This window comes from Aspergillus lentulus, assembly GCF_001445615.1.
Source record: "Aspergillus lentulus DNA, contig: Alt08, strain: IFM 54703, whole genome shotgun sequence".
NCBI lineage: Eukaryota > Fungi > Ascomycota > Eurotiomycetes > Eurotiales > Aspergillaceae > Aspergillus > Aspergillus lentulus.
Genome location: NW_028322118.1, coordinates 3258385 through 3284637, shown reverse-complemented (window position 1 = coordinate 3284637; position 26253 = coordinate 3258385). Strand labels below are relative to the sequence as shown.

Genomic DNA, 26253 nt, shown 5'->3' with positions numbered 1-26253 from the left:
GAAGAGGAGGAAACAGAGAGGACTAAAACACTGATACATGTAAGAAAGAGAAGTACTCCATATAGAACAATTCTTCATACGGAGTAGGTAGGCAGAGATCCTCGTCATAATAACGCTGGCGGAAGTGGAACCCACTAGCAAAATTGCAAAGTTCAAGACTTTTGCCTCTTTTCCTCACTGCCCCCGGACCGGCCCCGTGCCTGGCCGATCGCATAGAGCCGGAAACTTGTATCGAAGGTGTATTCAGATTTCAGGTCAGTCAAGGGACAGTCTGATACTATTCCAAGTGCTGTCTGTATATAAGGAAGCTCTCCCTCCGTTGTTCGGATGCCTGATAGTAATTGATTCTCATAATCATCATCTCATCTCGTCTCTCAAAGTTGACCTGTCGGTTGCATGGATCACAGGCGACATCTTCCTCTTCCATTCTATCTCCGATAAGCTTCTTTCCCCGGTTGACTGTTAGCCGTGCTTTCGTCATCCCTCCGCCGCAACAGACTCTCCTCTTTATCCATTCTTATTTTCTCATATCCCAATTGCTGGATTGACTCATTCCTCTCCAGACCGCTGTCTGTCCTGGTATGTTCCTTGACTGTCTACCTGCTTATCTCTCCCGTTGTGCATATCCCGGTTCCTTGCCCGTGCTCGTGTATCCTTCTTATCTATGAAGCTTCCTAACAACGTTCACTCCCATGAACTTTCTTTTGACTTCCATCTCTTACTCACCGCTAATACTCTTTAACTCCAGCAGTTTTCCTTCACCCCTTTCTTTCCCTTCATCAATCTCTCAGCTCTCCGTTGGAAAAGATACAAACACACATCATGGCCTCCCCCGCTTCCACCCCCCCGCATTCAGATGCCCATGTCAATGGCAACGTCCTTCCCACCGCATCAGTTCCCAAGCTCTACGGGAGCGGCGATGGCGCTCAGTCAGGTGCTGGCACCCCCATTGGCTTTCAAAGATATCCACACAACAAGATTCTCGACAATGTAGCGGGATCGACTGTACGCCATCCATCTCCTCAACCTACTCATCTGGGAATTCCCGGTAGTCCTCTACACCGGGTCCTCTCCGAGGAAGATCCCGGCTACATTGCTGCCAAGTTCGAGGGCAAGCAGAAGCAGATGGAACAAGGTATGCATTACTCGGATAAGTTCATGCGCAAGATCTGTGCCGCTGATACGGGCTGTTTCGCCTATAGTCATGGACCAATTAGAAGAGAAGGGCTTCTTCCCCAGTGATTTTGTCGTTTCCGAGACCACCTGGTTCTACAACATGCTTGGAATCGACGACACCTACTTCCAAACCGAAACCGTCGACTCTATTGCCACCCAGATTCTGTCTCTTTATGCCGCGAAAGTGGCAGCTTATGCACGGGATGACAAGAAGCTGGAAATCAGGCTGGACAAAGAAGCGGAAGACCACGCTGTCTACATTGATACCAGCAAACCCGGCATTTCGTCAGTCGATGGGCCCCGTTACGAACAAAGAATTGACGCCAAGTATATCAACAACTCGACTCCTGAAAACAGCTACAGAGTTGAGACTTTCCGGTCGCCAACTCCTCTTCCTGGAGACAGCGAGCAGCAGCTCCGTTGCTACTTCGTTTACAAGTGTCAATTCGCCAATCCCAATCCCGGTCCCAATGAGACCGACATCGAGATCATTGGCGAGAAGAGATTCTTGCAAAAGGCAACTGCCAACACCAAAGCCATCTACCAGGAGATCATCAGCAATGCGGTGAACCGGGCCGGCCCTGTCATTGAGATGTTCGAAATTGAAGGCAGTCGCGAGAAGAGACTGGTTATCGCTTATCGCCAGGGCTCTGCTATGGGTCTGTTCAGCGCGCTGTCCGACTTGTACCACTACTACCGCTTGACCAGCTCTCGGAAGTATCTTGAAAATTTCTCCAACGGCATCACAGTCATTTCTCTCTATCTGCGCCCATTGAAGAATGCAGAGATCTCCGCCAAGTACCCTCCCATTGAGGCAGCCATCCACCAGATCATCAAGGAGACCTCTCTTCTTTACTGCATTCCTCAGAACCGCTTCCAGCACCACTTCGCCGTTGGCCGCCTGAGTTTGCAGGAGACTATCTACGCTCACTGCGCGTGGGTGTTCGTGCAGCAGTTCTTGAACCGTCTTGGCTCGGAATACACCTCGTTGGCTGCCGTGCTTGACGCCAACAACAGCGTCCATCAAGAGTTGCTGTCGAAGATCAAGAAGCGGCTGCGTACTGAAACCTTCACGGCCGACTACATTTTCGAGATCATCAACAAGTACCCGGAGCTGATCCACAAGCTCTACCTGGACTTTGCCAACACCCATTATGTGCAGACTCGCGCCTCAGAGGATGACTTCCTGCCAACGCTCAGCTACCTGCGCTTGCAGGTCGACGAAGTCCTGGACAGCACGAGACTGAAGCAGCTCATTTCCAGTACCGTTGCTAACGAGCACGACGAAATGGTCATGAGCGCCTTCCGGGTATTCAACATCTCCATTCTTAAGACCAACTTCTTCACGCCGACGAAGGTGGCTCTCAGCTTCCGACTGAACCCTGATTTCCTGCCCGAACACGAGTACCCACAGCGTCTGTACGGCATGTTCCTTGTGATCAGCTCCGAGTTCCGCGGATTCCACCTGCGTTTCCGCGACATTGCTCGAGGTGGTATCCGTATTGTCAAGAGTCGTAACAAGGAAGCTTACAGCATCAATGCGCGCTCCCTGTTCGATGAAAACTACAACTTGGCAAACACGCAGCAGCGCAAGAACAAGGATATTCCGGAAGGAGGTGCTAAGGGTGTCATTCTGCTGGATGTTAACCACCAGGACAAGGCTCGTGTCGCATTTGAAAAGTACATCGACAGCATTCTGGATCTCCTGTTGCCGCCAGCCAGCCCGGGCATCAAGGACCCCATCGTTGATCTACATGGCAAGGATGAGATTCTGTTCATGGGCCCCGACGAGAACACGGCCGAGTTGGTCGATTGGGCCACAGAACATGCGCGCAACCGTGGTGCTCCTTGGTGGAAGTCCTTCTTCACGGGCAAGAGCCCCAGGCTAGGTGGTATTCCTCACGATACCTACGGTATGACTACCCTTTCAGTGCGCCAGTATGTACTAGGTATCTACCGCAAACTGGGCATCGATCCCTCCAACATCCGCAAACTCCAGACTGGCGGTCCCGACGGTGATCTGGGATCCAACGAAATTTTGCTTGCCAACGAGAAGTACACCGCCATTGTTGATGGTTCCGGTGTGATTGTCGACCCTCACGGTCTGGATCACCAGGAGCTTATCCGACTGGCTAAGAAGCGAGTCACCATCTCCGAATTTGATCTGTCGAAATTGTCTCCTGAGGGCTACCGCGTCCTGGTGGATGAGAGCGACGTCAAGCTTCCCAGCGGCGAGGTCGTGCACAATGGAATGCTGTTCCGTAACACTTTCCACTTGCGCTCCGACCAGCATTACGACATGTTTGTGCCTTGCGGTGGACGGCCCGAGTCCATCGACCTGTCCACTGTTGGAAAGCTCATTCAAAATGGCAAGTCTGTCATTCCGTACATCGTCGAGGGTGCCAATCTGTTCATCACCCAGGACAGCAAGTTGCGCCTTGAACGCGCCGGATGCATCCTCTTCAAGGATGCTTCGGCTAACAAGGGTGGTGTGACATCGTCATCGCTGGAAGTTCTGGCCTCCCTCTCGTTTGACGACAAGGAGTTTGTCGAGAACATGTGCATCCGAGAAGACGGGACCGTACCACAGTTCTACAGCGACTACGTCAAGCAAGTGCAGGAGATCATCAAGTCCAACGCCACACTGGAATTTGAGGCGATCTGGCGCGAGCATGAGCAGACTGGCGTTTTGCGCAGCGTGTTGAGTGATCGACTCAGCGTTGCCATTACGCAGCTGGATGAGGAGTTGCAAAAGACGAACCTGTGGGATAATGTAGAGCTCCGCCGCTCTGTCTTGAGCGATGCCCTTCCCAATCTTCTCCTGGACAAGATTGGTCTGGACACCATTCTTCAGCGCGTGCGTTCCCCCCCCCACTTTGTTACGCTGAAGCAAAAAACTGACAGACTTTTTGATAGGTTCCGGAGAACTATCTGCGCGCTATCTTCGGCAGCTACCTTGCGAGCCGATTCGTATATAAGCACGGTAGCAGTCCTAGCCAGTTTTCATTCTTTGACTTGTGAGTCGTCCCCTTGTTGTATTGGTTCTTATGCTGGATCTAACCACATACCACAGCATGACCCAGCGGCTTGCCGCAGTTAAGCTCTCGTAATATAGTTAGACAAGGAAGGACACTTGAGTGCTCTCTAGATTCATGATTTTGCATTTGCTGGGGGTTCAAAAAGACCGCAAAGGCGGTTTTTCAACATTAATATTGACATTGCATGGGAACACGGGCTGAGTAAAAAGGTTATGAGTAATTGATGAATAGCAGATCTTTTTCTTTCACCTTTTCTTTTATTTTCTTAGGATGGTTTGGAGTAGCAGTATTACCGCCTCACACAACTGTGTCAGAAGCAAGGATGGAGTGAAGGAGAATCTCCTTCATTTCCACTTTTTGGCTGGACTCGTTTACTGCTTCCTCACTGCAGAGTCCTCAACCACCCCAGCTCATCATCTTAGTCATCTAGAGCACGGCTTGGATGCTCTAGTTCGATAAAAAGTCTTGAAGAGGAGGAACTTCCGTGATCTATTATCACTCTTCATGAGCAGGATGAGTCCATACGGCTAACGGGACATCCGCCCCCTCCCATTGCAGCCGACTGACGAGACAACCCCATGAAAGAGATATACTGGTCGAACACCAAGACCAACATTGCAGCAAAATGCGGGGTAGCGGCGCCGTCTCAACTTTTTAGCTTCTTCTCCCAGGTTGCAGATGCATCTAGACGGCTCGGTTATCTTAAATAGGTGTTCATCTCCGTTTCTCTGACCCCGACGCGTCACAATTCCCCCGGCATACTGATATCCTCGACCAATGGGGACTTTTCAACAGAGCAATCTTCTGCATCTGCAGACTGCATCATCGGCCTCGGTTTCAGATGCCGGCAGGGCGGCACTTGGGCAGGATTTGCTTGTTTCTGCAAAGTGCCTTATCTGTTTCTCTGGCCATTCAGCGTTGGCGAGAAGGTGGCATGAAGCCTTGCCGAGGTTGTGTCTTCGTTTCTTGCCTTGTCCGTGCGTCTGATGAAGGATATGCATGATACCTGTCTGGACTGGGGGAAGTATGCGAGTCTACTGGCGAAGAACCTGCTCCGGCAGGACAGGATGAGAGGGTTGTTGGTGGGATTTTCCGGAAAGGAGGACGAGGAGAGCCCTCTACTGTGCTTTGACATGCGAGGTGACTGCGTCAATTTTCGTACTGCAGCGCTTGAACTGGGTGTTTTAGGGTGATTGGGCCCTGGATGCCCGTGCCATTGTCGTTGTGACGACAGCAGACACAATGACAGATGGACGCATCGTGGACTCTCTTGAGGCCTCCAGCCTCGGTTGGAGAAGGCAGATTACGGTATAAAAGGGTCCAGAATGTCTTGCTGGATGGCCGATTCATCAGCAGTCTTCTCATTGAATCGCATCGTCGAGCTTCGACCAGACCTCTACAGAAGGACAAAATGCTTTCCCAGGTTTTCCTTATCGTTGCAGGACTGTCCTTAGCGTCCTCCGTGTGCGCTGCACCCTCGCTGGGATCTCGGGCTACCTCCGGTTTGTAAGCCAGCGGCCGTGCAGACACTTGTCTATCTAATTGACATGCGGCAGATCCATCCGCTTTCGCAGACTTGCAGCGAGCGGCCGAGCTCTCCTCTGCTGCCTATACAGGCTGCTTGGGCTCTGCTTTCGATGTCACCATCACCAAGCAGATCTATGATCTGGCAACCGATACCCAGGTGCCTTGGCCTGTTGTTCATTGAGAATCATAGTGAGGCTGGACTGTCGCTCACACGTGCAATGAGCCTAGGGTTATATCGGCTACTCGACCACGAAGAAGACTATCGCGGTCGTCATGAGAGGATCGACCACGGCCACGGATATCCTCAACGACGTCGACACCACCCAGGTCACGCCGACCTTGGCTGGCGTTAGCTTCCCCTCCGGCGTCACCATCATGAAAGGCGTGTACGAACCCTGGGCCGCCGTCCACGACGAAGTCATCGCCGAGGTCCAGAGCCTGATTACCCAGTATCCGGGCTATACGCTCGAGTCCACAGGACACTCGCTTGGCGGCTCCCTGACATACATGTCTTATATCGCCTTGGCGCAGAATTTCCAAACCAAGTCGATCAGAAGCAATGCCCTCGCGGCCTTTCCGATTGGCAATCAGGCATTTGCCGACTTTGGCACTGCGCAGAACGGGACGCTTATCCGGGGAAATAATGTGAATGATGGTGTTCCCGTAAGTGCTGTGCTGGGGATTGAGGTGCTGACTAGAATTGGATGTTAGTGCTAATACCACGGGCTTTTAGAACATGTATGTCACGGCGCCGTATAACTTTGTTCACTATGGAATTGTAAGTCTTTCTGTGCTTGTTTTCGGGGGTCCCAAGTCCTCGAGCCAAGCTGTCAATGCTTTCTTTTCTTGCTCATTCGGTGTCTCTGTAGGAGTACTACAGCTACGGTACTGCAGCCACTACCCTCAAATGTTCCGGCGAGAGAGATCTGCAATGCTCCGCTGGAAATGGCATGGTAGGCGTGACAGCGGGTCATTTCAGCAGCTTCGGGATCACACTTGGATCTGCAGGCTGCGGACCCTAGATCTAATCTCCAGCGACGTTGCACTACCTAGAGTGCGCCGTAGCGTCACGACCAAGGTATGTGTTGGCTGGAAGGATGAAGGTACGATACATGGCCTTGAAGACCAAGAGGAGGGGGGGGGGGGGGGGGGGGGGGGGCGGGTTCGCTTTGATCCGATCTGATACTTCGTTCCTGATTATATTGTACAGAATGCTGCACCGTATAAGATATGTACAATGAATGCCCCTATAGGCCAGGATTATCGGCTATCCAACTCAAACTTGAAGCCCTCTTCATGGTCGGTGCGTTCGACTTTCTCAAGCTGTGTCCATTGCTCCGGGTAGTGCGCTTTGGCCCACTTTTCGACCTCATCTTTCCAGTATTGATACGGAATGGCATTGTAGAGGCGGCCAATTCTAGAACATGCAAGTGTTAGCAGTGTCACAACAACGGCGTCAAAATAAAGGGTCTGTCAGAGGAAAGACAACATACGAGTCGTAAGTCGGAGAGCATCCGATTTCCTCTTGCATCTTGTTAATCGCCTGAGTCGCAAGCTCAAACTCACACTGCGCAGCCAACGCTTCGACGTATGCCGTATACAGCCGTCGGTCAACCTCGATTTCGAGTAGTTTGACCTTGTCCATCATCCTCATCGCCTCTTGGGTTCCATGATGATGCTTCTCGCACATCCTGAAGAAGGCCAAGATGGTCCTGGTGGACGGGCCTTCCTCTGACTGCAGAATGTCGCGGAATATCTCCATGCTCTTATCTGGCATATCACAACAGGCGTAAGCCAGCATCAGCTCGTTTAAGAGTCGGGTGTTGAGGTCCACTTCTACATCCAATTTGAGCATGTTGTGGACGAGCTCCAGATTTTTGGCGTCTTGCATTTGAGCAATGCCTTGGAAACAGCGCGCATAAGTATCAGGCTTCGGCCGTCGCGCGAAGTCCTCCGCTTGGCGCATATGCCCAAACACGAGGACCGCGAGATCGCCTCTTTCGCGCTTGAAGAAGGACGTCATGATCTCAGTCCTCATGCTGACTCCTGTTTCCGGAAAGGCGACCTGCAGCAATCCGTATGCCTCCCACGCATCTGCACTATCCTGAGCGGTATCCAAGATGTAATTAGTGAGCGCCTGCCGGATTTTCGTCCTCTCTTCAGAGTCGTACGATCCAAGACGGGGGCGGAGCAATTCTGAGACGCCTTCCCAGTCATGTCGGTAGAGCAAGAGGTGCGTCAGCGCTGCGAGGGTGTCTGCCTCTAGACGGACGTTGTTTTCAAATAATGGGTCCAGAAAAGCCGAAACACGGTCGTACAAGGCATCATCATTCCCCAGCAAGCAAAGCATACTTAGGAGCCTATTCATTAATGGCAAATTCTCAAGTGTGAATGAGCCGACGTCCTGTAGATCTTCCACCAATTCCATCGTCCGTCTCACATTGCCAGCGATAATTTCAGCTTCCAACCGCAGGAGACGTGTTTGCGTATCTGGCACAACATTCCATTGAGAAGTTAGGGCGGCAAAGTCGGTGGCAAGTTGCGGGTTCTTGATGGAATTGGCGTATTGAATGAGGTTATTGATGTGAGAGGCAGTAAGCGCTGTCTTCACGTTCGAATCTTCCAATGCCCATGTCTGGAGCAGCTCCGAGATCTCAGAGGCGCTCCTGCCATGGGCCGCTTCCCACAGCAACATCATGCCCACAGTCTGTGATTTCGGCGCCTGAGAGACTGAGTCAACGATAGGCTTCGCCCACGATATCTCGGATTTTAGAAGGGTATATTTAACGACAGCTTCCTTGGTAGCAAGCGTAGGCTCGACGTCACCAGTGATTGGACACTCATACATGATCTTGACAGCCGACAGTAAGTCTTGCTCAATGAGAATTTTGACCAATTGCTCGTGAGTTTCGCTATCAAATCTGATACCGAGCTCATCGAATTTCTTCTTAGTGGTCCAGCGAAGTTGTTGCTTATCATTGTTCATGGCGAAGCCTCTCATCACCGTAAGCCATGGCGAGGGCTTGGTCTTGCGCAGCCTGCTCCAAAACCTCTCGACAACATGCCGTGCTTCCTCCGGGTTGCCATTCAAGGCTTGGCATTTGATATAGGCGGAGAGGGCAGGCCGACTAATATTATTGGCACCATAGCCATGATCAGCACACAGGTCCAGAAAAGCGAAACGAGCTACCTTGAGAACGGCATCACGCGATTCCGGAAGGCACTTGGCTTCCGACAGGACAAACAGCACATTCTCAAGGTTCTCTGTAGAATACATTGTCTGCCAGTCTTCAGCTTCCAGCTCGGCTTCATGAGACCTCACGTATTTCCATGTCATAGAGAGCAGTTGCGCCTGATACCCGGTAATGACCTCGAAAGTCTCCGCTCGCGCCACGAAGAAGTCATGAAAGGCCTTTGTCAATACACCGAGCGCTGGACCTCTACTTTTGTCAGACAGCGCCCTCTTTAAGTCCCTCATCGGTTTCAAGCCGGCCTCAGAAGGTAGAGTTGCAGACTGCAGAGTATTGGCTGGGGGTGCCATGTTGAACGCGAATAAACTCCGTCGTTGAGCATGGTGGGGATTGATAAGGCCTAGCCTCCGAGTCCGGTGATGTCGCGTAATGTGAAGAAGTCGGTTGCAACGTTGCAAGGGGAATAACGGCTCATTATTCAGGATGGCTCGAAACACTCGTCTGGTAAGGTGGGATTGCATGTTGATAAAAGCCGGAAGAGCGACTAGCTGGCAGATAGGTCTTGACACAATCCCTTGAGGCTCGAGAGCCGATCCAGATTATTTATTGATTTAATAAAGTCAAAGGGTGCCAATTTGCATCATTGAGAAATGCGGAAAGTCCCTCGGATTTGCTGGACGTTGATGAAAAGAGCAATGAAAGGGAGACAGCAGCGGAAGTGGTGCGGCTCTTGGCGCAGCGAAAAGAAATCCAAACTGATGTGCTCCACTTCCTGACAGTCTCCGATCAAGGATCTAGCAGTGATCTCGTCTCATCTTCGAACGTTTTTCAGCCTGAAATTGTGAAGGCAGGGTGAAGACAGTGACGACAAGATGGTTTTCAATATCCTTTCTTCATCGCCTTTTCGGTCGTTAGGTTCAAGTCTTGGTTCCTTCTCGACCTGCCGATGGAGTTCAACTCTGCCCAGCAAGCCAGCCCATCAACGTACTGCTGCCGTGTTTCAAAGTGCGCATACCTCCTGTCCCCTATTTCTCGAAGAATAGTTTGAGAAATCTTGTGAAGGAATGCTTTTCGGACCTGCTGTTGACTTGTGCGTTTAGACAGAGTGTTCCAGCGCCGTCGCCTACCAAACCGCCAGAAATTCCTCGAGGACCAGAAGGCCCAAGGCGAAAGTAGGGCCCTAGAAAAGTTTCAGACTCGTGATTGGAAAGCGGGTGATATCTACGCTCCCCATGATCTCAGTCCGGCAGAAATGAAGAAGTGGAGAAAACGCCAGGGCCCGGCAGCAGATGCCTTTGACGCTTTGAACATGAATCCGCTTGATCTTTACAAGGTTTGCTTGGAATCCAGAACGCTATTGCTTCTCGTTCTCATTCGAGCGCAAAGACGCAGTGGATGGCTAACCAGGCATTATTTCCACCACAGAACTTTTCTATAATGTCCGAATACATCACCCCGATGGGCCGCATAAAGCACAGAAGCACAACCGGCCTACGACCCGTCAACCAGCGAAAGATTGCAAAGGCCATTCGGAGAGCAATCGGCATCGGCCTCATGCCAAGTGTCCACAGACATCCCGAGATTCTGGCAGCGGAAGCAAAGGCGAGGATGGAGGGAACCCCCATCTATTAGACGTGGGAGCTCGTTTGCGTGTATTCAATATGATGTCGAAATATGCACGGCCGGAGTTGTTTAATTTTCATGTCTTACCACATTATCGATCCCCAAGATGTTCGCAATGGGAGATACCTGTACTACTACTATTGATTGGATTAAGAAGGGCTATGTTATGGATAGAATCTATACCGTCACCTCAGCTATTAACATATTAGCCTAGATTCTTTAGATTTTTAGATCATTCTTGCTTTACTGTTCCAGGAAGATTTGGTTGTGGTTGCTCAACTGGCTTTCCCCACTAATACATACGTCAAAGGTCCCTGCCGAAAAGTACGGAGTAGTGGTGGAGTAAACAATCCCCCCATCTTCAACCTTGTCAACTATTTAGTCTACTCCTTTCCCCCTGCCCTGTGCCTTTCTATATTATTGATCATTTGTCATTGTCTGCTGGTCCAGTCATGCCCATCACCAATGGTTGACTCCCTCTGTTCCTTGCTCTAAGCGGTATAAACACTGACTGGCTTGTAGAATCCATCTGGGCCGCGAGCCCCTCCACCACGAGGGGTCAGCCCACCCAGTTATCCTCGGATGCGAAAGGAGAACGTCTGGCTTATGCGGTATGAATATCGTGGTGAAAGCTTTGCTGACTATCAGAATCAACGATAGCTGACAAATTTGGCATACAGTCCGGTAAATCCATCTTCTTGCGTTCGATCGATAACCCCTCCATCGCTAGGCAGTATACCGAACACAAGGCACAGACGACAGTTGCTCGCTTCTCGCCTTCTGGCTTTTACGTTGCCAGTGGTGACGCTACTGGTCTAGTAAGAGTTTGGGATTGCGTCGGTGAAGGAACCACAAAGGGTGAATACAGCATCGTTAACGGTCGTATCAATGATCTCGCCTGGGACGGCGACTCTCAGCGCATCATCGCCGTTGGTGATGGAAAGCAGAGATACGGCCACTGTATCACTTGGGATAGTGGCAACACTGTTGGTGAGATCTACGGACATACACAGCAGATCAATTCCGTCTCCATCAGGCAACAGAGACCGCTGCGAGCGGCTGCAGCTGGCGACGACAAGAATCTAGTCTTTTACCACGGAGCGCCGTTCAAATTCAATACAGGAATCAGGGACAAGCACACCAATTACATATACGGAGTTGGATTCAGCCCCGATGGTTCGACATTGGTTAGTGTTGGTGCCGATCGAAAGATCTGGCTCTACGACGGAAAGACTGGCGAACCTAAAGATCAGGTTGGTGAAGGAGAGCATAAAGGAAGTATCTTCAGCGTGTCATGGTCGAAGGACTCGAAGAAGTTTGTCACCGCAAGCGCTGATCGAACCGTGAAAATCTGGGATGCGGAGGTAGGCAAGGTCTGTCAGAGCTGGACCTTGGGAGAGGAGGGAAGCTCCAACGTCCGCGACCAGCAAGTGGGTGTGGTTTGGCCTTCCGGCAGAAGCGACAATCTGCTTATTAGTCTATCACTCAGCGGCGACCTGAACTACCTTGTCGAAGGGACGCCTGAGCCTAGACAGGTAATTCAAGGTCATCAGAAGAGCATAACATCCTTGACTCAATCCCGCTCTGAGGCTAAGGACGAGACACTGTGGACCGGCAGCTTTGATGGAAGGGTGTGCAGCTGGGACGTAACCACTGGAGCTGCTGAGGAGGCGGACGGGGACTGCCATTCGGCATATGTCGCAGGTCTCGCGTCGACACAGGAAGGAACTGGCAGGATCTACAGTGTGGCTTGGGATGATACGTTGCGGTCCGTCGATGTCGGCGCCAGAACATATACTGGAAGTAACTCCAAGCTCTCTGGACAGCCCAAGAGTGTCGCCGCCGGTGACTCGACAGTTTTGGTGGGTACATCCGAAGGCGTTGAGATCTATAAGGATGGAAAGAAGACCGGCAATTTCAAACCAAAATCCACAGTTACTGCTGTCGCGGCTCGTGGCAATGTCGCGGCGGTTGGAGGCGAAGATTCAACCGTGCAGATCTGCGAGATTTCCAACTCGAGTCTGTCTCCAAAGACAGACATTAAAGCCTCTCGGAACCCAGTGTCTGCTCTGGCATTTTCGCCCGATGGGTCTCTGCTGGCCATTGGTGACTCGCGAGGCCGCGTGCTCGTGTACCAGGTGGCCGACGGCAGTCTGGTCACTGACCGTTGGACAGCACACACAGCAAGAATTACTTCCATTGCCTGGAATGAAAGTGGCACGCTCCTAGTGAGTGGTTCTTTGGATACGAACATCTTTGTGTGGAGTTTAGCCAACCAAGGAGATTGGTTGCAAGCGTCCAACGCTCACAAGGAGGGCGTCAATGGTGTTGCCTGGCTTGCAGGCGGGTCTAGGATTGCCTCTGCCGGCGCTGATGCCGCAGTCAAGGTTTGGAAAGTAGAAGGGTTGGAATAGGATCATCTCAATGCGCAAGGCGATAGTGAAGGTCATCATTGGAGCTCGTATTACTTGACTGCTAATCATCCTTCAGGCTTCGGATTGTCGATGGATATATTGGCAGAATCATAGCATAACTTCTATAACATCTGCACATATTATCTTTTGGTTCGACTACATATTAATTGTAGCAATAATTATAAGCGTTCTTTTGTCTGAGCGCGTAATCGTGGCAGTAGCTATGTATCACTGGTATCACTACGTAATGGCTGCTAGGCGCGCGTTCCACACCGGCCTAAAGCCTAAAGTGGACACCCCCAAAGTGATCGCCCAAACAGTCCGCGCAGCGAAGTTTCTGTTGAACATATGCGACTCAATACCCAATAATACTGAATAAATTCACAGTAATGGGCTCTTTCGTGTGCCTTGCGAAAGGCAAAGGACAATGAGCTGGTAACATGTCTCTGTCTGGGGACTCGTCTAGAGGTTCCCGTCGCTTTCTGCGCCCAACGAAGGTAACATGATCGCCCTCCCCAGCTCCCTGATGTAGACAGCGGTAATCCTAACTTTTGTATTTCATGCAGCTTCGACAAGCAACGTTTGTTCTACCCAAGACTGGTCAACGCTTAAGAGGGCTTGTCAATCTACGGAGCTCAGATATTGTAACCAGCAGTGATGATGAGCGACGGGGCCTTCTCTCCGGGGAAGTCTCCGCGAACCATCAGGACGTTCTATCGGGGATTTGGAGTCGACTTTCGGACGTATGGCACTGGACGCGTGATTTTGTCACCTCCGAGCCCGGAATAGGGGTTTTGAAATGCAGTTTGGCCTACCTACTCGGGTCTCTTGCTACTTTCATCCCCGCGGTTGCGGCCTTCCTGGGCCATCAAGATGGCAAGCATGTGGTGGCTACTGTCACAGTATATTTCCATCCAGCGCGGACACAAGGCAGCATGTATAAGGCGCTGATTTGCGCTCTCTTGGCCTTCCTATACGCAGCCTTCATTTCCCTAACGAGCATGTGTGTTAGCATGTTCTTCCAGGATACGCTGGACATGCGCGCAGTTGGCCATGCCGTTGTCCTTATAGTGTTCTGCGGAGGTGGCTTGGGTTTCATAGGATGGACGAAACAAAGATTCGCGGATCCGCTTGTGAATGTCGCCTGTTCTCTTGCTTCGCTTGCGTCCATCACTGTACTGACGAAAGAAGGTGCGGTGCAAAGCGGAGATTTGTCCTTCACCAAGGTCGTCCAAGTCTTGAAGATGGTCATCATGGGCGTCACCGCTGCCATGGCCGTGTCATTCTTGATATTCCCCATCTCCGCGCGGAAAAAGCTACGCTCGAACCTCGCTATTGTGACTGAGACTCTGGCAATCATGCTGGCACTCATTACGGACAGCTTTCTGAGTGGCTCTGAGGAGGAACTCCAGACGGTCGAGTTCCTCGACGCAGCTGAGAGACACAAAAAGGCATATGCCCAACTCGATAAGCTTGTCCGAGAGGCAAAGCTCGAGCACTACGTCGCGGGGACAGAGAAGGAATACAGGCTAGAAAAGAACTTAGTTCGATGGGTCCAAGATATCACACACAATATGGGAGGACTACGCAGTGCTGCTTCGCTGCAATTTCAACTTTTGAAGCAAGCGAAGCTGGTTGATCCAGTATCTTGCCGCGATAGAAAGCATGCGCCCAATGGTACTGACCATGTGCCATCGCCAAGTCCTTACTCCTCGCACGGGCACAGTACACTTCTCGAATCAATTGACGAGATGCCTGAACAACAACTTGGAGGAGAGGAAGAGGAAGAAACTGAAGATGATCATCGACACAGTGGAGACCACTCTGATCCTAATCCGGCCCGAGACGAAGGATCTTCCGTCGAGCGTACCCTTCAACCCGAAGACTTGTTTGCGCTGTTCATCAGTCACTTAGGACCTTCCATGGTATGTCAATCTCGTTGTGGTTGAACCACGCTGAGCTTATGCTAACGCTCAACAGCGGTCCCTTGCTTTCACCTTGAAAGAAATTTTCAAAGAGATCCCTTTTACGCCTGCGCCTGATTATAAAGTCTCTGTCAACAGTAGGTTCCATGTTAGTCTTGATCGCGCGCTGGAACTCTATCAAGAATCGCGAGAGAAGGCTCTGAAGGTTATCTATCGGCAGAAGGAACTTTTACAGGTCCAAACGCCGGAGGTAGAAGCGGATCTCGAGGAAGTTTCTGCCAGCTGCGGTCATTTCAGTTTCTCACTACTGGAATTTGGCGAACAGCTGAAAGACCTGCTGGGTATCTTAGACGAACTACAACTCGAAGCCGAGGAGAGACCTAATGGGAGATCATGGAGCTGGTTGAAAATATGGCGGTTGAGAACAGCCCAAACCCAGAACACGAAGCCGCTCGATTCTGGTAAGTTCTGTCAAGCTGGCACAAGCGCTTCTTATCTACTTGGTCCTAATGGAAAGATCGTACAGAACAACCGTTACTTGGGCCAACGGTAGGAGAAGGGGTGACTCCTGTGGCCTCTATCAGCCCCTTTGGACTGGAAGGTAGACAGACACCTCCAACAAAACGCCCGGAAAAACTGCCCACGAAGGAGCGCCTCAGTTATCGAATCTGGAAATCGCTCGGAGTATTCCGACGTGAAGACACAAAGTTCGCGATCAAGGTCGGCACAGGAGCGGCCCTGTACGCTTTGCCGGCCTTTCTTGAATCCACACGGCCTTTCTATTCTCACTGGAGAGGTGAATGGGGCTTGTTATCCTATATGTTGGTGTGTTCTATGACAATCGGGGCGTCCAATACCACTGGTTATTCTCGATTCCTAGGTACATGCCTAGGAGCGATCTGTGCCATTACGGCGTGGTACGTGACCGATGGGAACGTGTTTGGACTGGCCATTCTCGGTCTGGTCATGGCAATTTGGACATCTTATATAATCGTTGTCATGGGCAAGGGACCGATGGGTCGATTCATTATGCTCACCTACAATCTTTCTGTACTGTACGCGTACTCTTTGACGCAAAAAGAGGGTAGTGACGACCAGGATGAGGGTGGCGACTCTCCCATCATCACCGACATAACGCTCCATCGAGTTGCAGCAGTTTTGTCTGGCTGCATCTGGGGCATCATCATTACGCGGCTCATTTGGCCTATTAGCGCGCGCAAGGAGCTCAAGGACGGCCTGAGCCTTCTATGGCTTCGTATGAGTCTGATCTGGAAGCGCTACCCGTTGTCCCTACTGGCCAAAGGGGAAAGTTCCACGGGCTTCATGACTCCAAGAGAGAAGCTGGAGATTGAGCGGTTTCTGTCTCGTCTGGAAGCTCTTCGAGCTGCAGCTCGTGCAGAATTTGAGCTGAAAAGTCCGTTTCCCGATGCTGCATACAGCAATATACTCCGTCGCACAAGGAGTATGGTGGACGCGTTCCACGCCATGAATCTAGAGATGATCAAAAATGTGACCGCTTCGGAAGGTGAACTGGCTCTACTCAATTATACAGCTCAGGAAAGAGAGCATTTGTCTGCCCGCATCAGCCACTTATTATCAGGTAGATTCTTGCATGTCCCTAACGCATTGCTATGTTCTGACTAGCTGACACTTGACAGTCATGGCGTCTTCTATGAAGTTGGAATATCCGCTGATCGATGTACTTCCGAACATTGAGCACGCCCGAGATCGACTTCTTGCCCGTATATTTCACTATCGCAAGGACCCCGAGGCTTCTCGATTGACAACAGACGAAGATTATGCCTTGCTCTATGCCTACAGTAAGTTGAGCCTGGTCCCCTTTCCGCCGCTCGGGAACGCATGGACGTTCTATGGAGCTGCATATTGCAAAGTGACCTGACATTGACTGATCTTAATTGTAGTTCTGGTGACAGGTCAATTATCGACCGAGATTGTGGAAATTATGGAAGAGATTGGTAGATTATTCGGTGTGCTCAATGAGGATGTAGTTAAGTTAGTTTACTAGGCGTATCCTGACCGAAACTCTTTGAAGCTCTATACGTAATTCACCAATGGTCCATTCCCTCTTGAATCATCAAGGTATCTCTGTAGCATTGTCCTCTCTGCGATCTGTACGCCTGGCCGCAATTGCGGTCGGTTGTCGTGACTGGGACCTCATCTTTCTGCTTTTGGCGGGGAAGTCGTCCACCTCCACGATTCACCCCCGACCTCCTTCCATCGCCCCGGTCATCAACGCGCCGCTTTTTTTCATCGAGATCTCGCCCATCTGTGCGATCCTTTATCAACCGTGACCCAGAGCAAATCGGGGGCCAGTTTAATGGCATGTATTCTCATTAATGAAGGCCTAGTTCTCCCCACTTCCGGCTTCGCGCAGCCCGTCGCGCCTCTGCGAGCCTTGCAATCATGCAGATTGATCCGGCAGCCCTGAGTCGGACAGACTCTGCATCAACTGCGACCGCATCATCCAAGACCGCAGCACCTGGCCCTGCGACGACACAAAAGTCTACAAAGGCTTTGATATCAGTTCCGCGATTGGATCTCGAACCTATCTACACGGAACTAAAAGCCGCTATCGGTGAAAACTGGGCTGAGTACAAAGAATCTACAACTCTATTCCTTCTGGGTATGTGCGCCTGTTTCCTACTTGCTTCGCTTCGCTTCTTTTGCTCGTCATGGAGCTGACGACCGATCCCTTGTGGCAGGACATCTCAATCAAAATGAGCTCGCGTCGCGCGTTGATCACATAATTTGCGCCGACCAGAAGACCGAACACCTCCACAACAATTTTATATGTGCGATCATAGGGAACCTCACAAGAGATCTCCCCGACCATGGCGTGGCAAGTTGGGTGTCGGCGAACGACAAGCCGTCGGCCGTATCGAAACCCTCCTCTGGAGATGCCGCGGAGGCAAGGTTGAAGACAGAGGTTATGCAATTACCTCCCAGAGACCGTCGGCGAATAAAAGCGATTCCAGAGGTATGTCACCAGGAATTTTGTGGATTATGACGGGCCCTGACTTTGTGGTCATAACCAGCGTGACCCTCATGAGGTCGTGCCCAATGAAGTGGAAGAATATCATCTCGCGAAACAGATCAAGCTCCCTAGCCAAGTCCCAGCTAGTGCTGGGGGATTGAATAAAACGAGTGAGCTCACACACACCTTGGACATTGCTTTGATCAAGCCGGACTAACTGGTCGGTGACCACCAGATTGGGAGTTAGAGATTCGGAAACGCTACGCGCAACCCTTGGCATCGGAAACTGGCGAATTTCCGGACGCCGAATCAATACATGCGCGGATGATACCGATATGCTATGAGGAGTCTGTAGTTAGCGGTGCAGGCTTCCCGTGTGCTGAGTTTATGGCGATTGCAACAGAGACTTTCGTTAAGGAAGTACTATCCGTGGTGTTTTCCCGTACCAGGTGTAATGGCCCGTCTGGCACAATCAATGGCATGATGATGCGCAAATATCGGCAGCAACTTGAGCTAGAGGAGCTAGCTTATACTCGCGGCGAGATCGTTAAAGACAGCGCGACAGGGCTTCTACCCGTTGAGGCCAAGGAAGCTAGGAATCGGAAGCCTCTCGGGGTCCGCGATCTTCGACTAGCGCTCGAAATTGGAGGAGGAGTGCTCAGTCATATGCCTCTTATTGTCGATCATATTATGGGAGGTTATTTCGAGGATGAATTGGAGACCGACAAACAAGAGCAAACCGACGAAGTTGCCGACACTGCCGATAGTGACACAAGACCGGTCCAGTTCGCAGACGAAATGGAAGTGGAAGACGATGCAGAGTTGCTGGACTGGGAAGGAGCCGCCGCGGTAGATCGGGCTCAATTGGGCTCGTTACTAGATGAGTGCCTTTCTCTGGCCTCATGAGCGTTCGCTTGGCGACTTACAGTCGGTCTCCCTGGCTGTTACGTCTATGATGGTCTCTAATGACCTCATTGGACAACCAGCTCCCCCTTCCCTTTGTTCTCCCTCCTCTTCCTCCTCACTTTCCAGTTCATCTATGCTTTCTTAGTTGCATGTGCTTAGCATGTTTCTACTACTGCGCAAGGACTGCAGCATGCCGGTCTGGACAGGTGGCAGCTGTTAAGGCGTCTTTGGAGTCACAAAGGGCTGTTGTCATTGGTTGGACATCATGAGTTTGCATTTGGCATGGAGTTCGAACTGAGATGTCTGTTGTACTATTTCTTTCCGCTTTTTCTCTTGTTGTCCCTGTGTTTGTTTATTAGTGGAGTTTTGCTTCCTAGGCTTCTGCTTTGAAGCGACGTCGAAAGACATCAAGGTTTGCACAGCCTTGGCAGCTTTCTGAAGGGATGTTATGCGGCGATGGTGAAGAAGACATGGAAATGACGGTGCTTGGATGTGCTGCGAGTCGCGTTTGATACCCAGGACTCGGTTAATTTACTGTTCTCTTTAGCTTTCTCTTTTTCCGTTTTTGTTCCCCCGCCTCTCTCTTTTTCAGATCAGGGTACGCCGGGGGTCGAGTTCCATCTTGGCCCTTTGTGATGAGAAGATATGAAGCTTTCTTAACCGGGCAATGGCTCTGTATGTCGCTCTCTGAGGCTACTCCCTCTTCATCTTACTGTATATTACTAGATTTGCTCTTATGATAGTTTCCCATTGACCTATCTATCGATCATGGGCGGCCTTACATCGCAGTACCACATGTCGAACTGGCTATCTGTATTGCTCGTCAGATGTAATGTTGTCATTGCTTTACAAGATTAGAGTAGACGTCTATCATTTCTGCTTCTAGAAAGCATTCTCATCAGTCACATTCGAGCTTGCCATTCTCCAGAACGCCAAATCCGTGGTAGCTTCAATGTCTCGGCTGAACAATGCGAATATAAAACTTGATAGTGTACATTTGATTTACTGTGTGAGACGGTCTGCAACCATCTTGAGAATCTCTTCTGTCGACTTGCGTGCGTTGGCTGGATCCTTAGCCACAGATTGCCAAACCTCACCATGTTTGGGCTCAGTCGAGACGCACTTGGCCACAACGTCTGCTCGTTTTTCCTGTACGAAAAGTTATGTTAGTCGCCAGACATGATGACAATAAATCAGAAATTGACGAAGATGAACGAACCTCTGTGCCGTGCTGCAGCAGGAATTTGTAGTACCAAGCCCAGCCATCGCCGTGATCGCTGTCCGACACGATAGCTTTCTCGAACCACGTCATGGCTTTTTCCAGTCGACGCTCACCCCAAAATATACGGGCCACCGTGATAAACAGGATCGGATCGTTATCAACTTTCTTGATCGCCTCCAAACTACGGGCCTTCCGTTGCGCCCGAGGTTCGAGATGCCAGATACTCTCGCTCCATAGTAAACCGGAGGTCGGAACTTCCTGCAGAGCCTTGGCCATCAAGACCTTGGCCTGTCCGATATTATTTGCACGCCGTTCCACACGGACACTCTCTGTCCATAACTCAGCGCTCTTTGGGACGGCAAGGCGCGCCCTATCGAGAACTGAACGAGCCTTGACAACGGCACCGGACTTCTCTTCGAGTCTGGAGGCCAAGAGCCAAAGGGGCACCGACTTGGGACAAGCTCTGGTACCAGTACTGTAGGCTTCTCTGGCTTGTGGATATTTGTTCTGATATTCGTAGATTTGCCCCTTCATCATCCAAAGTTTATCGGCCTTGGGATAGAGCTGCAATCCCTGATTAACCAGATCAAGCGCCTCGTCGATGTTGCCCAGTTGCCTTTCAAAGGCGACACTCTTGATCCAAACACGGTCAGTGCCAGCTTCCCGTCGGGCGGTTGCGAGGAGTTCCCTAGCTTGATCTGTCTGGTCCGCGTCCGCTTCCAACTTGACAGCGGCGAGCCAGATGTCCTCATTGTTCGGATTCTGATTGAAAGCCCGCCCGAGCACGCGTCGAGCGTCGTCGATCTCGCCAGCTTGCCACTTCTCCTTCGCAAGCTGGAGCCACAGCTCTTCGCTTTGAGGGCATGCCTCCACTGCCTTCTCAAGGACTTGCCAGAGCGCCTCTTTGGAGCCATGGTTACGCTCCAGGTCGGCAGCCGCGAGCCAAATAGATCGACGATTGACAAAGACACGCAATGCATAAGCATAAATTGCTCTTGCAGTCTCGTATTTGCCCCTGGCGATACTGGCCTTCGCATCGTCCATCCAGATATCCTTGCGGTCATCGTCTTCATCAAGGCCCCATCCAAGGGTTTCGCGGACGATTGCGCCACATGTGAGAATGGCTCCCTCTTCCTCGCACTTCTCAGCTTCCGCGATCCATTCCTCTCTCTTAAGCATGGCATTTTCCCTTGCCAGCGCTTGAACTGCCCTCTTCATCACGTTGACCTTCTCGAAAGTGCCCATTTGCTCCTGCAATCGTGCAGCCGCGATCCAAACTTCATGACTCGTAGGGACGGCCTTGCGAGCAGCATTCAGAACCTTTTGTGCATTTTCAGGAGTCTCTAGACGGGCAAGAGCAAGCCATAACTCAACAGACAAAGGAATCATTTCGACTGCCTTTGCCAGTAAAAGACGTGCATCGGCAGGATCTTCTTCCAGGTTCACGGCTTCTTTCCAGATGGTAACAGACTGGGGCACATGGAGAATGGCTTGCCTAAGCACATTCTTTTTTGCGCGAGTGTCGGACTCCAGCCTCATGGCCTCAATCCAAAGTCTGGTGGAACGATCATTATTCTTGATTGCATTGGCTGCAATGACCTTGGCATTGTGGCCTTCGTTCAAACGAATATTTTCGAGCCATGCGTCCTCACTCTTCGGGCATAGTTCGCAGCCCTTGGCAATGATGTTCCTGGCGGCTACAGTTCTTCCAGCAAGTTCTTCCAATCGCGCAAGTGCAATCCATCCAGGAGCGTGCTTAGGATTCGTTTTGGTTACGGATTCCAATAAGACACGCACTCGCTTGATGTCGCCAATCTCGACTTCGCCCGCTTTTAGCTCCGACTGCGTCAGACTTGTGAGATATCCTTTCGGGTCGATGTTGGTTGCACTTCCGGAGGAGGAATCGGCAGTGGAACCCCGGGCGGCTTGATCAAGCCTGACTTTAAGCACCTTATCACGGGCAGCACTAATATCCGCAAAGTTCGTCATAGTGCCGTCCGCCTCGCCTCCCCGAACATCCGTCTGGGTACCGTCATCGGCTATGGTGGTTTCGAACTGAGTGGAGTCCCTTGCACTGGCAATAACGCTGTCTGGTACCGCATAGAAGCGCTGTCGTAGGTTCTGCTTAGCTCTTCGATTCTTCCCCGTGAGGTCTCCGACTTCCGGAAGATTGGCCCATTGCTCTTCTGAAACAGAGGCTAATGAGCGCTTCAGGTCGGCGAACTGTTGTTGAATTTTCGGATTTTTGCGTTCGTATTCTTCACGCTCTTGACGTTCTCGGGCTTCCCTATAGGTGGCGAAGGAATCAAGTCGGTCGTCTGTCCAAACAACGGGGGGTAAACCCGATGAACAACGCATCTCCAAGATACAGGAATGGGGGGGGCAATGTACTAACCTTCTTGCTTTCCGGCGCTTGTCCATCTTCTCATCTACTTCTTTGTAGATGCGGTCCGCCTCGTCATCTTCTTGATCGAATTGCCCGTAGGCAAAAAGCCCAACCTCATTGTCCGGATCTTGGAAACGCTCATCATCTTCTTCTTCCTCTTTCTCCTCTCGTCCACCCTTTTCGCGTCCTGCGCCATATGCGGTTGGGGGAGCTGCTCCGAGAAGTTGCGCTCTCTTTGCAAGAGCGGCCTGAATCTGCTCAGGTGTAGGACCCTCACGCGCAGGTCCTAGGTCAGAACGGGTGGTGAAGCCGGTCGCACCTCTACCTAAACCCGCAACATAATTCTCGGGCGCAGGCTGGTTCAGGAAATCCTTCCGACCTGAGGCCATCTCGAGCGAAGCTCAACGATAAAGAAGCTAACAGATGAAAATAAACAGAAGGGCAATGTAAATTGTGATTTGATGAAGGCGTAGAGCTTCGGGTGGCGATGCCTGCAACAAAGTATCTCCGTCCCGCTTATCTTATCAGGATCTCTGCACTTTGAGGCATTCACTATCCGGATCAGCAGCATAGCACAGGCATACAAGCAACAAGGAGGGACAGAATGAGACATAGAAATAAATTGAAATATTTATAAGGGATTTGGATCACGACTCCTAAATTACGCTCAGGCATTGTGTACTAGGTTTTGAGTGGATGTCTTGAATGTAACCCTCAGCATTGGAGAAGTGAGCCCTTAATATGCTTCGTCCCGTCTGTTGTCGAATGCGTGTGGCACTATTTACAAAGCAGAAGCGGTTTCTATTATCGAACTGTTCACATCCGCATCAGGACCGGGCCCTGTGCCTTTAATTGTGCTCTAGATCTTTCTGTGGAGCCCTTTTGCTATTTCAGCAAGATCAACCCAATGTCATAGATGCAACCTAGTCGAATGACATACTAAACTCCATCGCAGGCCAATTCGGAGACGCGCCTGGCTCTTACGAAGTCACTTTTCTGGGCTAAATCGCGGTCCAGTAGAAATCACATCGCTGAGCAAATGTTGCCCAAGATTATGCATGGACATAAGTGATGCTACTAGCACGAAGAGAAAGGCTCTCCGGAGAATTAAGCCAAGGATCAGCCGGCAATAAGCTGCGGCATTTATCAAAGACGCGCAGCGTGAGGCAAGGCAGATCGTTATAGTAAGCGCGAAAACTTATTAGATATTTCCAGATAGTTGACCGGTGCTCTCATAGAAACGCTCCACCAAATGAGCTTTGTCGAAGGTGAGATATGTTGGATAGGGTTGTTGACGCTGTGAGACGATGGCAAGGACCATATGTGGCCCTGCAGATGGAGTTGGGAATAAGACAGCCAAATGGGTGAGTCTCGTCTGGGATGCGAACACCGGAAGAGACTTGTCCACTGCAGGTGAGCCCCGATCTCGGCGAGGTTGAGGGCCAGAGCGTGTTTCCAGCGATGCAGGGGCATTCTATTCGAGGCATGGTTGACGGCAGGATTGAATAATATATGCTGTCATTGCAGGCCGTTCTCAGGTGATCGGTCGCCAGCAGGGCGTAGATGCGCACGGGAGTCTTGGAACAAACTCTGCCAGATAAAGGCTTCACTGAGTAGGAGTTCAATGTCCTTTTCAGTCCAGTCCCTCGTTGGAAGTGCCTGTAAGAACATCATGATTTCCTGCGCACAATTAGATCTCGATGGAATTCTAGATATGAGTGGTATCACAACCTACCTGAAAATCCATTTTGACTAACTGGTCTGACCACTTGACGAGAAACGCTGCGCAAACATATACGTGGAAGCGCGAGAAGCCCTGCTCCTCAGCCTGACAATGAGTTAGTATGATTGCAATGCTATGAGCGGCGCTCGGACTATCGAACATACCATATAGGTGTCCCACATCCGTATGGTGTTCTGGACACTCATCTCCCGCATCAGCAAGCAGTTCATCCATCGGAAACTGAATTGCATGAATTCGACTCCTTCGTGCTCAAGATGTTTGGCGAGCGTAGAATCGATTCGCATTGTCAGGTCGCGCAAAGCTCTCACTTGCCTGTGAATCCCCGGTTGAGCATATATATAATTATCCTGAATTCCATCAAGAAGTTTTGTGAGGCACCAGAATGAATCCGCCTCCACAGCATCGAGCACACTCCGCGGCAATTGGCCCGGATCCATGTCTTCTTCCACATTGAGATCCGTCATGTACATGCCGAGAAAAACCTGCCAAAATGGAGTGACAAGGTCATTGATTCCTTGTACGTAACCGCTGGCAGGATGTCGGATGGCCCAGACATAGAGGATTCGCTCCAAGGAGCGTTGTGTAGCTTCATAGCCGTAGAGTTGAATATGAGGGCTGGTGCGAGGAACGTCAATGCTAATTTGATGCCATATGGCTTCATCCAGGCCTCTGCCGCGACCTGTGGAAGAAGCAGGTGGATTGCCGGGCGCTGGTGTACTGCTGCGTTCGAAAGCCTGCCGGACTCCGTCGAGATATTCCTTGCGCTTTCTCTCTAGTGTAGAAACTCGCCGTTCACTGTTCGTCGGAAGATAGCCGAGCAGGATTTGCCAAGTCATGGCGCGAACTTCCGCAGGGATGCCAGACCACGCCAGATTTCTCAACTCTGATAAAGAAACGGTGCTAGTCTGAAGTAAACGTTTGAATTTGTTGATTCTTGAGATTCTGCTCGAGTATATTTCTATCTCTTTTGGCGACCCGTTCTTCGGCGGCGGTGCGTGATCAATAAGATTTAAAGCGTTCGCGGGATCTAGAGCAGCGACAATCAGCATCTGATCGAAAGTTGCTTCTAGGGGGGCTAAGTACCTCTCAGGATGTCTTTGTATTGAGGCCGTAGGATTTTACCCTCACTCTTTCTCGTCGTTGGATACATAGACACTCCGCGCTCCTCGGCTATATCCGAACTGTTTGCACGTTGTCTACTGTTCGCCAAGTTGACTCCCAAGGTTGAACTGTTGGCACGCACAGCGCTACCCAAATCAGATGATTTGAGCTGAGATTTCATGGCATTTTTGGTCTGTTTTTTCCGCATACTCGCAATGCTGGGAAGACCAAATTCGTCCTCATCGTCGTCGTAAACGATATCCTCCTCATCACCCTCGTCACTATTGTCACTCGCCCCATCTGCCGAGTTAGGGTGCCATAAGTCGACTCCTTGATTCACAAGGCCAGAGTATGAGGTACGGGGAGACGTGGCCCATGTCCCTGATCGATGAGAAGATGGGGAGACATGCTGCGATTGGGTAGATGACGACTTTGGAGGTGTACGGGGTCGCGCTTGCTGCTGCGGAATGCCTCTTCAAAGATCGCTCTTGGTCAGTTCATAGGCCGAGGAGAGACCAGACTAGAGATGACAAACTTTAAGATATTCGCGTGAGAGTATGAAGCGCCAACAATCGTGGTCGGGGTAGCTGAAGGTCCTTGAGGTTGAGACACTGATCTGCCTTTCCAGAACGGAGAGCCAGCCCGTCTTCGGGGAAGGTCAGCAATTGCGCAAGAACTACAGGAGAGAGTGAAAGAGCACATATTAATGCTCAAACGTGATGGAGGTAATCTCAGTTAAGAAACGACACTGGGAACGTACTCGGAACGATCTGCGTGAGGCAAACGAGGAGCTATATCAGCCACTGAATTCGGAGTTATGAAACATGGAGGATTATTGAGGTACGAACCAACCTGGACCATCTCCTGTTTACAATCAGTTCTCGATCAGCCTGGGGCGACAATAACGACTGTGCTGAGAGACATTGCATACCTGCTGCTGGCCCTTCCTAGCAGCCATCGCCATGAACTGTCTGGGAAGAGGAAATGGTTCGATGAATGGGGATC

The 26253-nt window shown here is 50.9% G+C and overlaps 7 protein-coding genes across 7 annotated transcripts; 4 read left to right on the top strand and 3 right to left on the bottom strand.

Annotated features, from left to right (window-relative positions):
* Window positions 1-822: 822 nt before the first annotated feature.
* On the top strand, window positions 823-4286 carry ALT_4293 (glutamate dehydrogenase (NAD(+)); the record flags this gene model as incomplete). Its single annotated transcript, XM_033563536.1, has 4 exons — window positions 823-1135; window positions 1203-4033; window positions 4093-4193; window positions 4250-4286. 4 exons carry the CDS (start codon window positions 823-825, stop codon window positions 4284-4286), a joined length of 3282 nt encoding a protein of 1093 aa, XP_033419427.1.
* Window positions 4287-5625: 1339 nt separating this feature from the next.
* Window positions 5626-6763, top strand: ALT_4292 (putative alkaline lipase; the record flags this gene model as incomplete). Its single annotated transcript, XM_089599724.1, has 5 exons — window positions 5626-5716; window positions 5771-5910; window positions 5970-6404; window positions 6475-6519; window positions 6611-6763. 5 exons carry the CDS (start codon window positions 5626-5628, stop codon window positions 6761-6763), a joined length of 864 nt encoding a protein of 287 aa, XP_089456062.1.
* Window positions 6764-7001: 238 nt separating this feature from the next.
* ALT_4291 (uncharacterized protein) lies at window positions 7002-9282 on the bottom strand (the record flags this gene model as incomplete). The annotated part of the gene is made up of 2 exons (XM_033563538.1): window positions 7002-7158; window positions 7235-9282. 2 exons carry the CDS (start codon window positions 9280-9282, stop codon window positions 7002-7004), a joined length of 2205 nt encoding a protein of 734 aa, XP_033419429.1.
* A 522-nt stretch (window positions 9283-9804) lies between these two features.
* Window positions 9805-12969, top strand: ALT_4290 (WD40 repeat domain-containing protein; the record flags this gene model as incomplete). The annotated part of the gene is made up of 4 exons (XM_089599723.1): window positions 9805-9937; window positions 10033-10265; window positions 11078-11166; window positions 11286-12969. The coding sequence occupies 4 exons, from the start codon at window positions 9805-9807 to the stop codon at window positions 12967-12969; spliced, it is 2139 nt and encodes a 712-aa protein (XP_089456061.1).
* Window positions 12970-13529: 560 nt separating this feature from the next.
* On the top strand, window positions 13530-18795 carry ALT_4289 (uncharacterized protein; the record flags this gene model as incomplete). The annotated part of the gene is made up of 9 exons (XM_089599722.1): window positions 13530-14894; window positions 14950-15355; window positions 15448-16494; window positions 16553-16714; window positions 16817-16907; window positions 17264-17538; window positions 17618-17892; window positions 17951-18059; window positions 18125-18795. 9 exons carry the CDS (start codon window positions 13530-13532, stop codon window positions 18793-18795), a joined length of 4401 nt encoding a protein of 1466 aa, XP_089456060.1.
* Window positions 18796-19797: 1002 nt separating this feature from the next.
* On the bottom strand, window positions 19798-22792 carry ALT_4288 (U4/U6-U5 snRNP complex subunit PRP6; the record flags this gene model as incomplete). Its single annotated transcript, XM_033563542.1, has 3 exons — window positions 19798-19944; window positions 20015-22304; window positions 22413-22792. The coding sequence occupies 3 exons, from the start codon at window positions 22790-22792 to the stop codon at window positions 19798-19800; spliced, it is 2817 nt and encodes a 938-aa protein (XP_033419433.1).
* Window positions 22793-23921: 1129 nt separating this feature from the next.
* On the bottom strand, window positions 23922-26212 carry ALT_4287 (GTPase-activating protein GYP1; the record flags this gene model as incomplete). The annotated part of the gene is made up of 8 exons (XM_089599721.1): window positions 23922-24083; window positions 24139-24231; window positions 24291-25174; window positions 25231-25721; window positions 25819-25924; window positions 26009-26039; window positions 26101-26112; window positions 26180-26212. 8 exons carry the CDS (start codon window positions 26210-26212, stop codon window positions 23922-23924), a joined length of 1812 nt encoding a protein of 603 aa, XP_089456059.1.
* Between the last annotated feature and the right edge of the window lie 41 nt (window positions 26213-26253).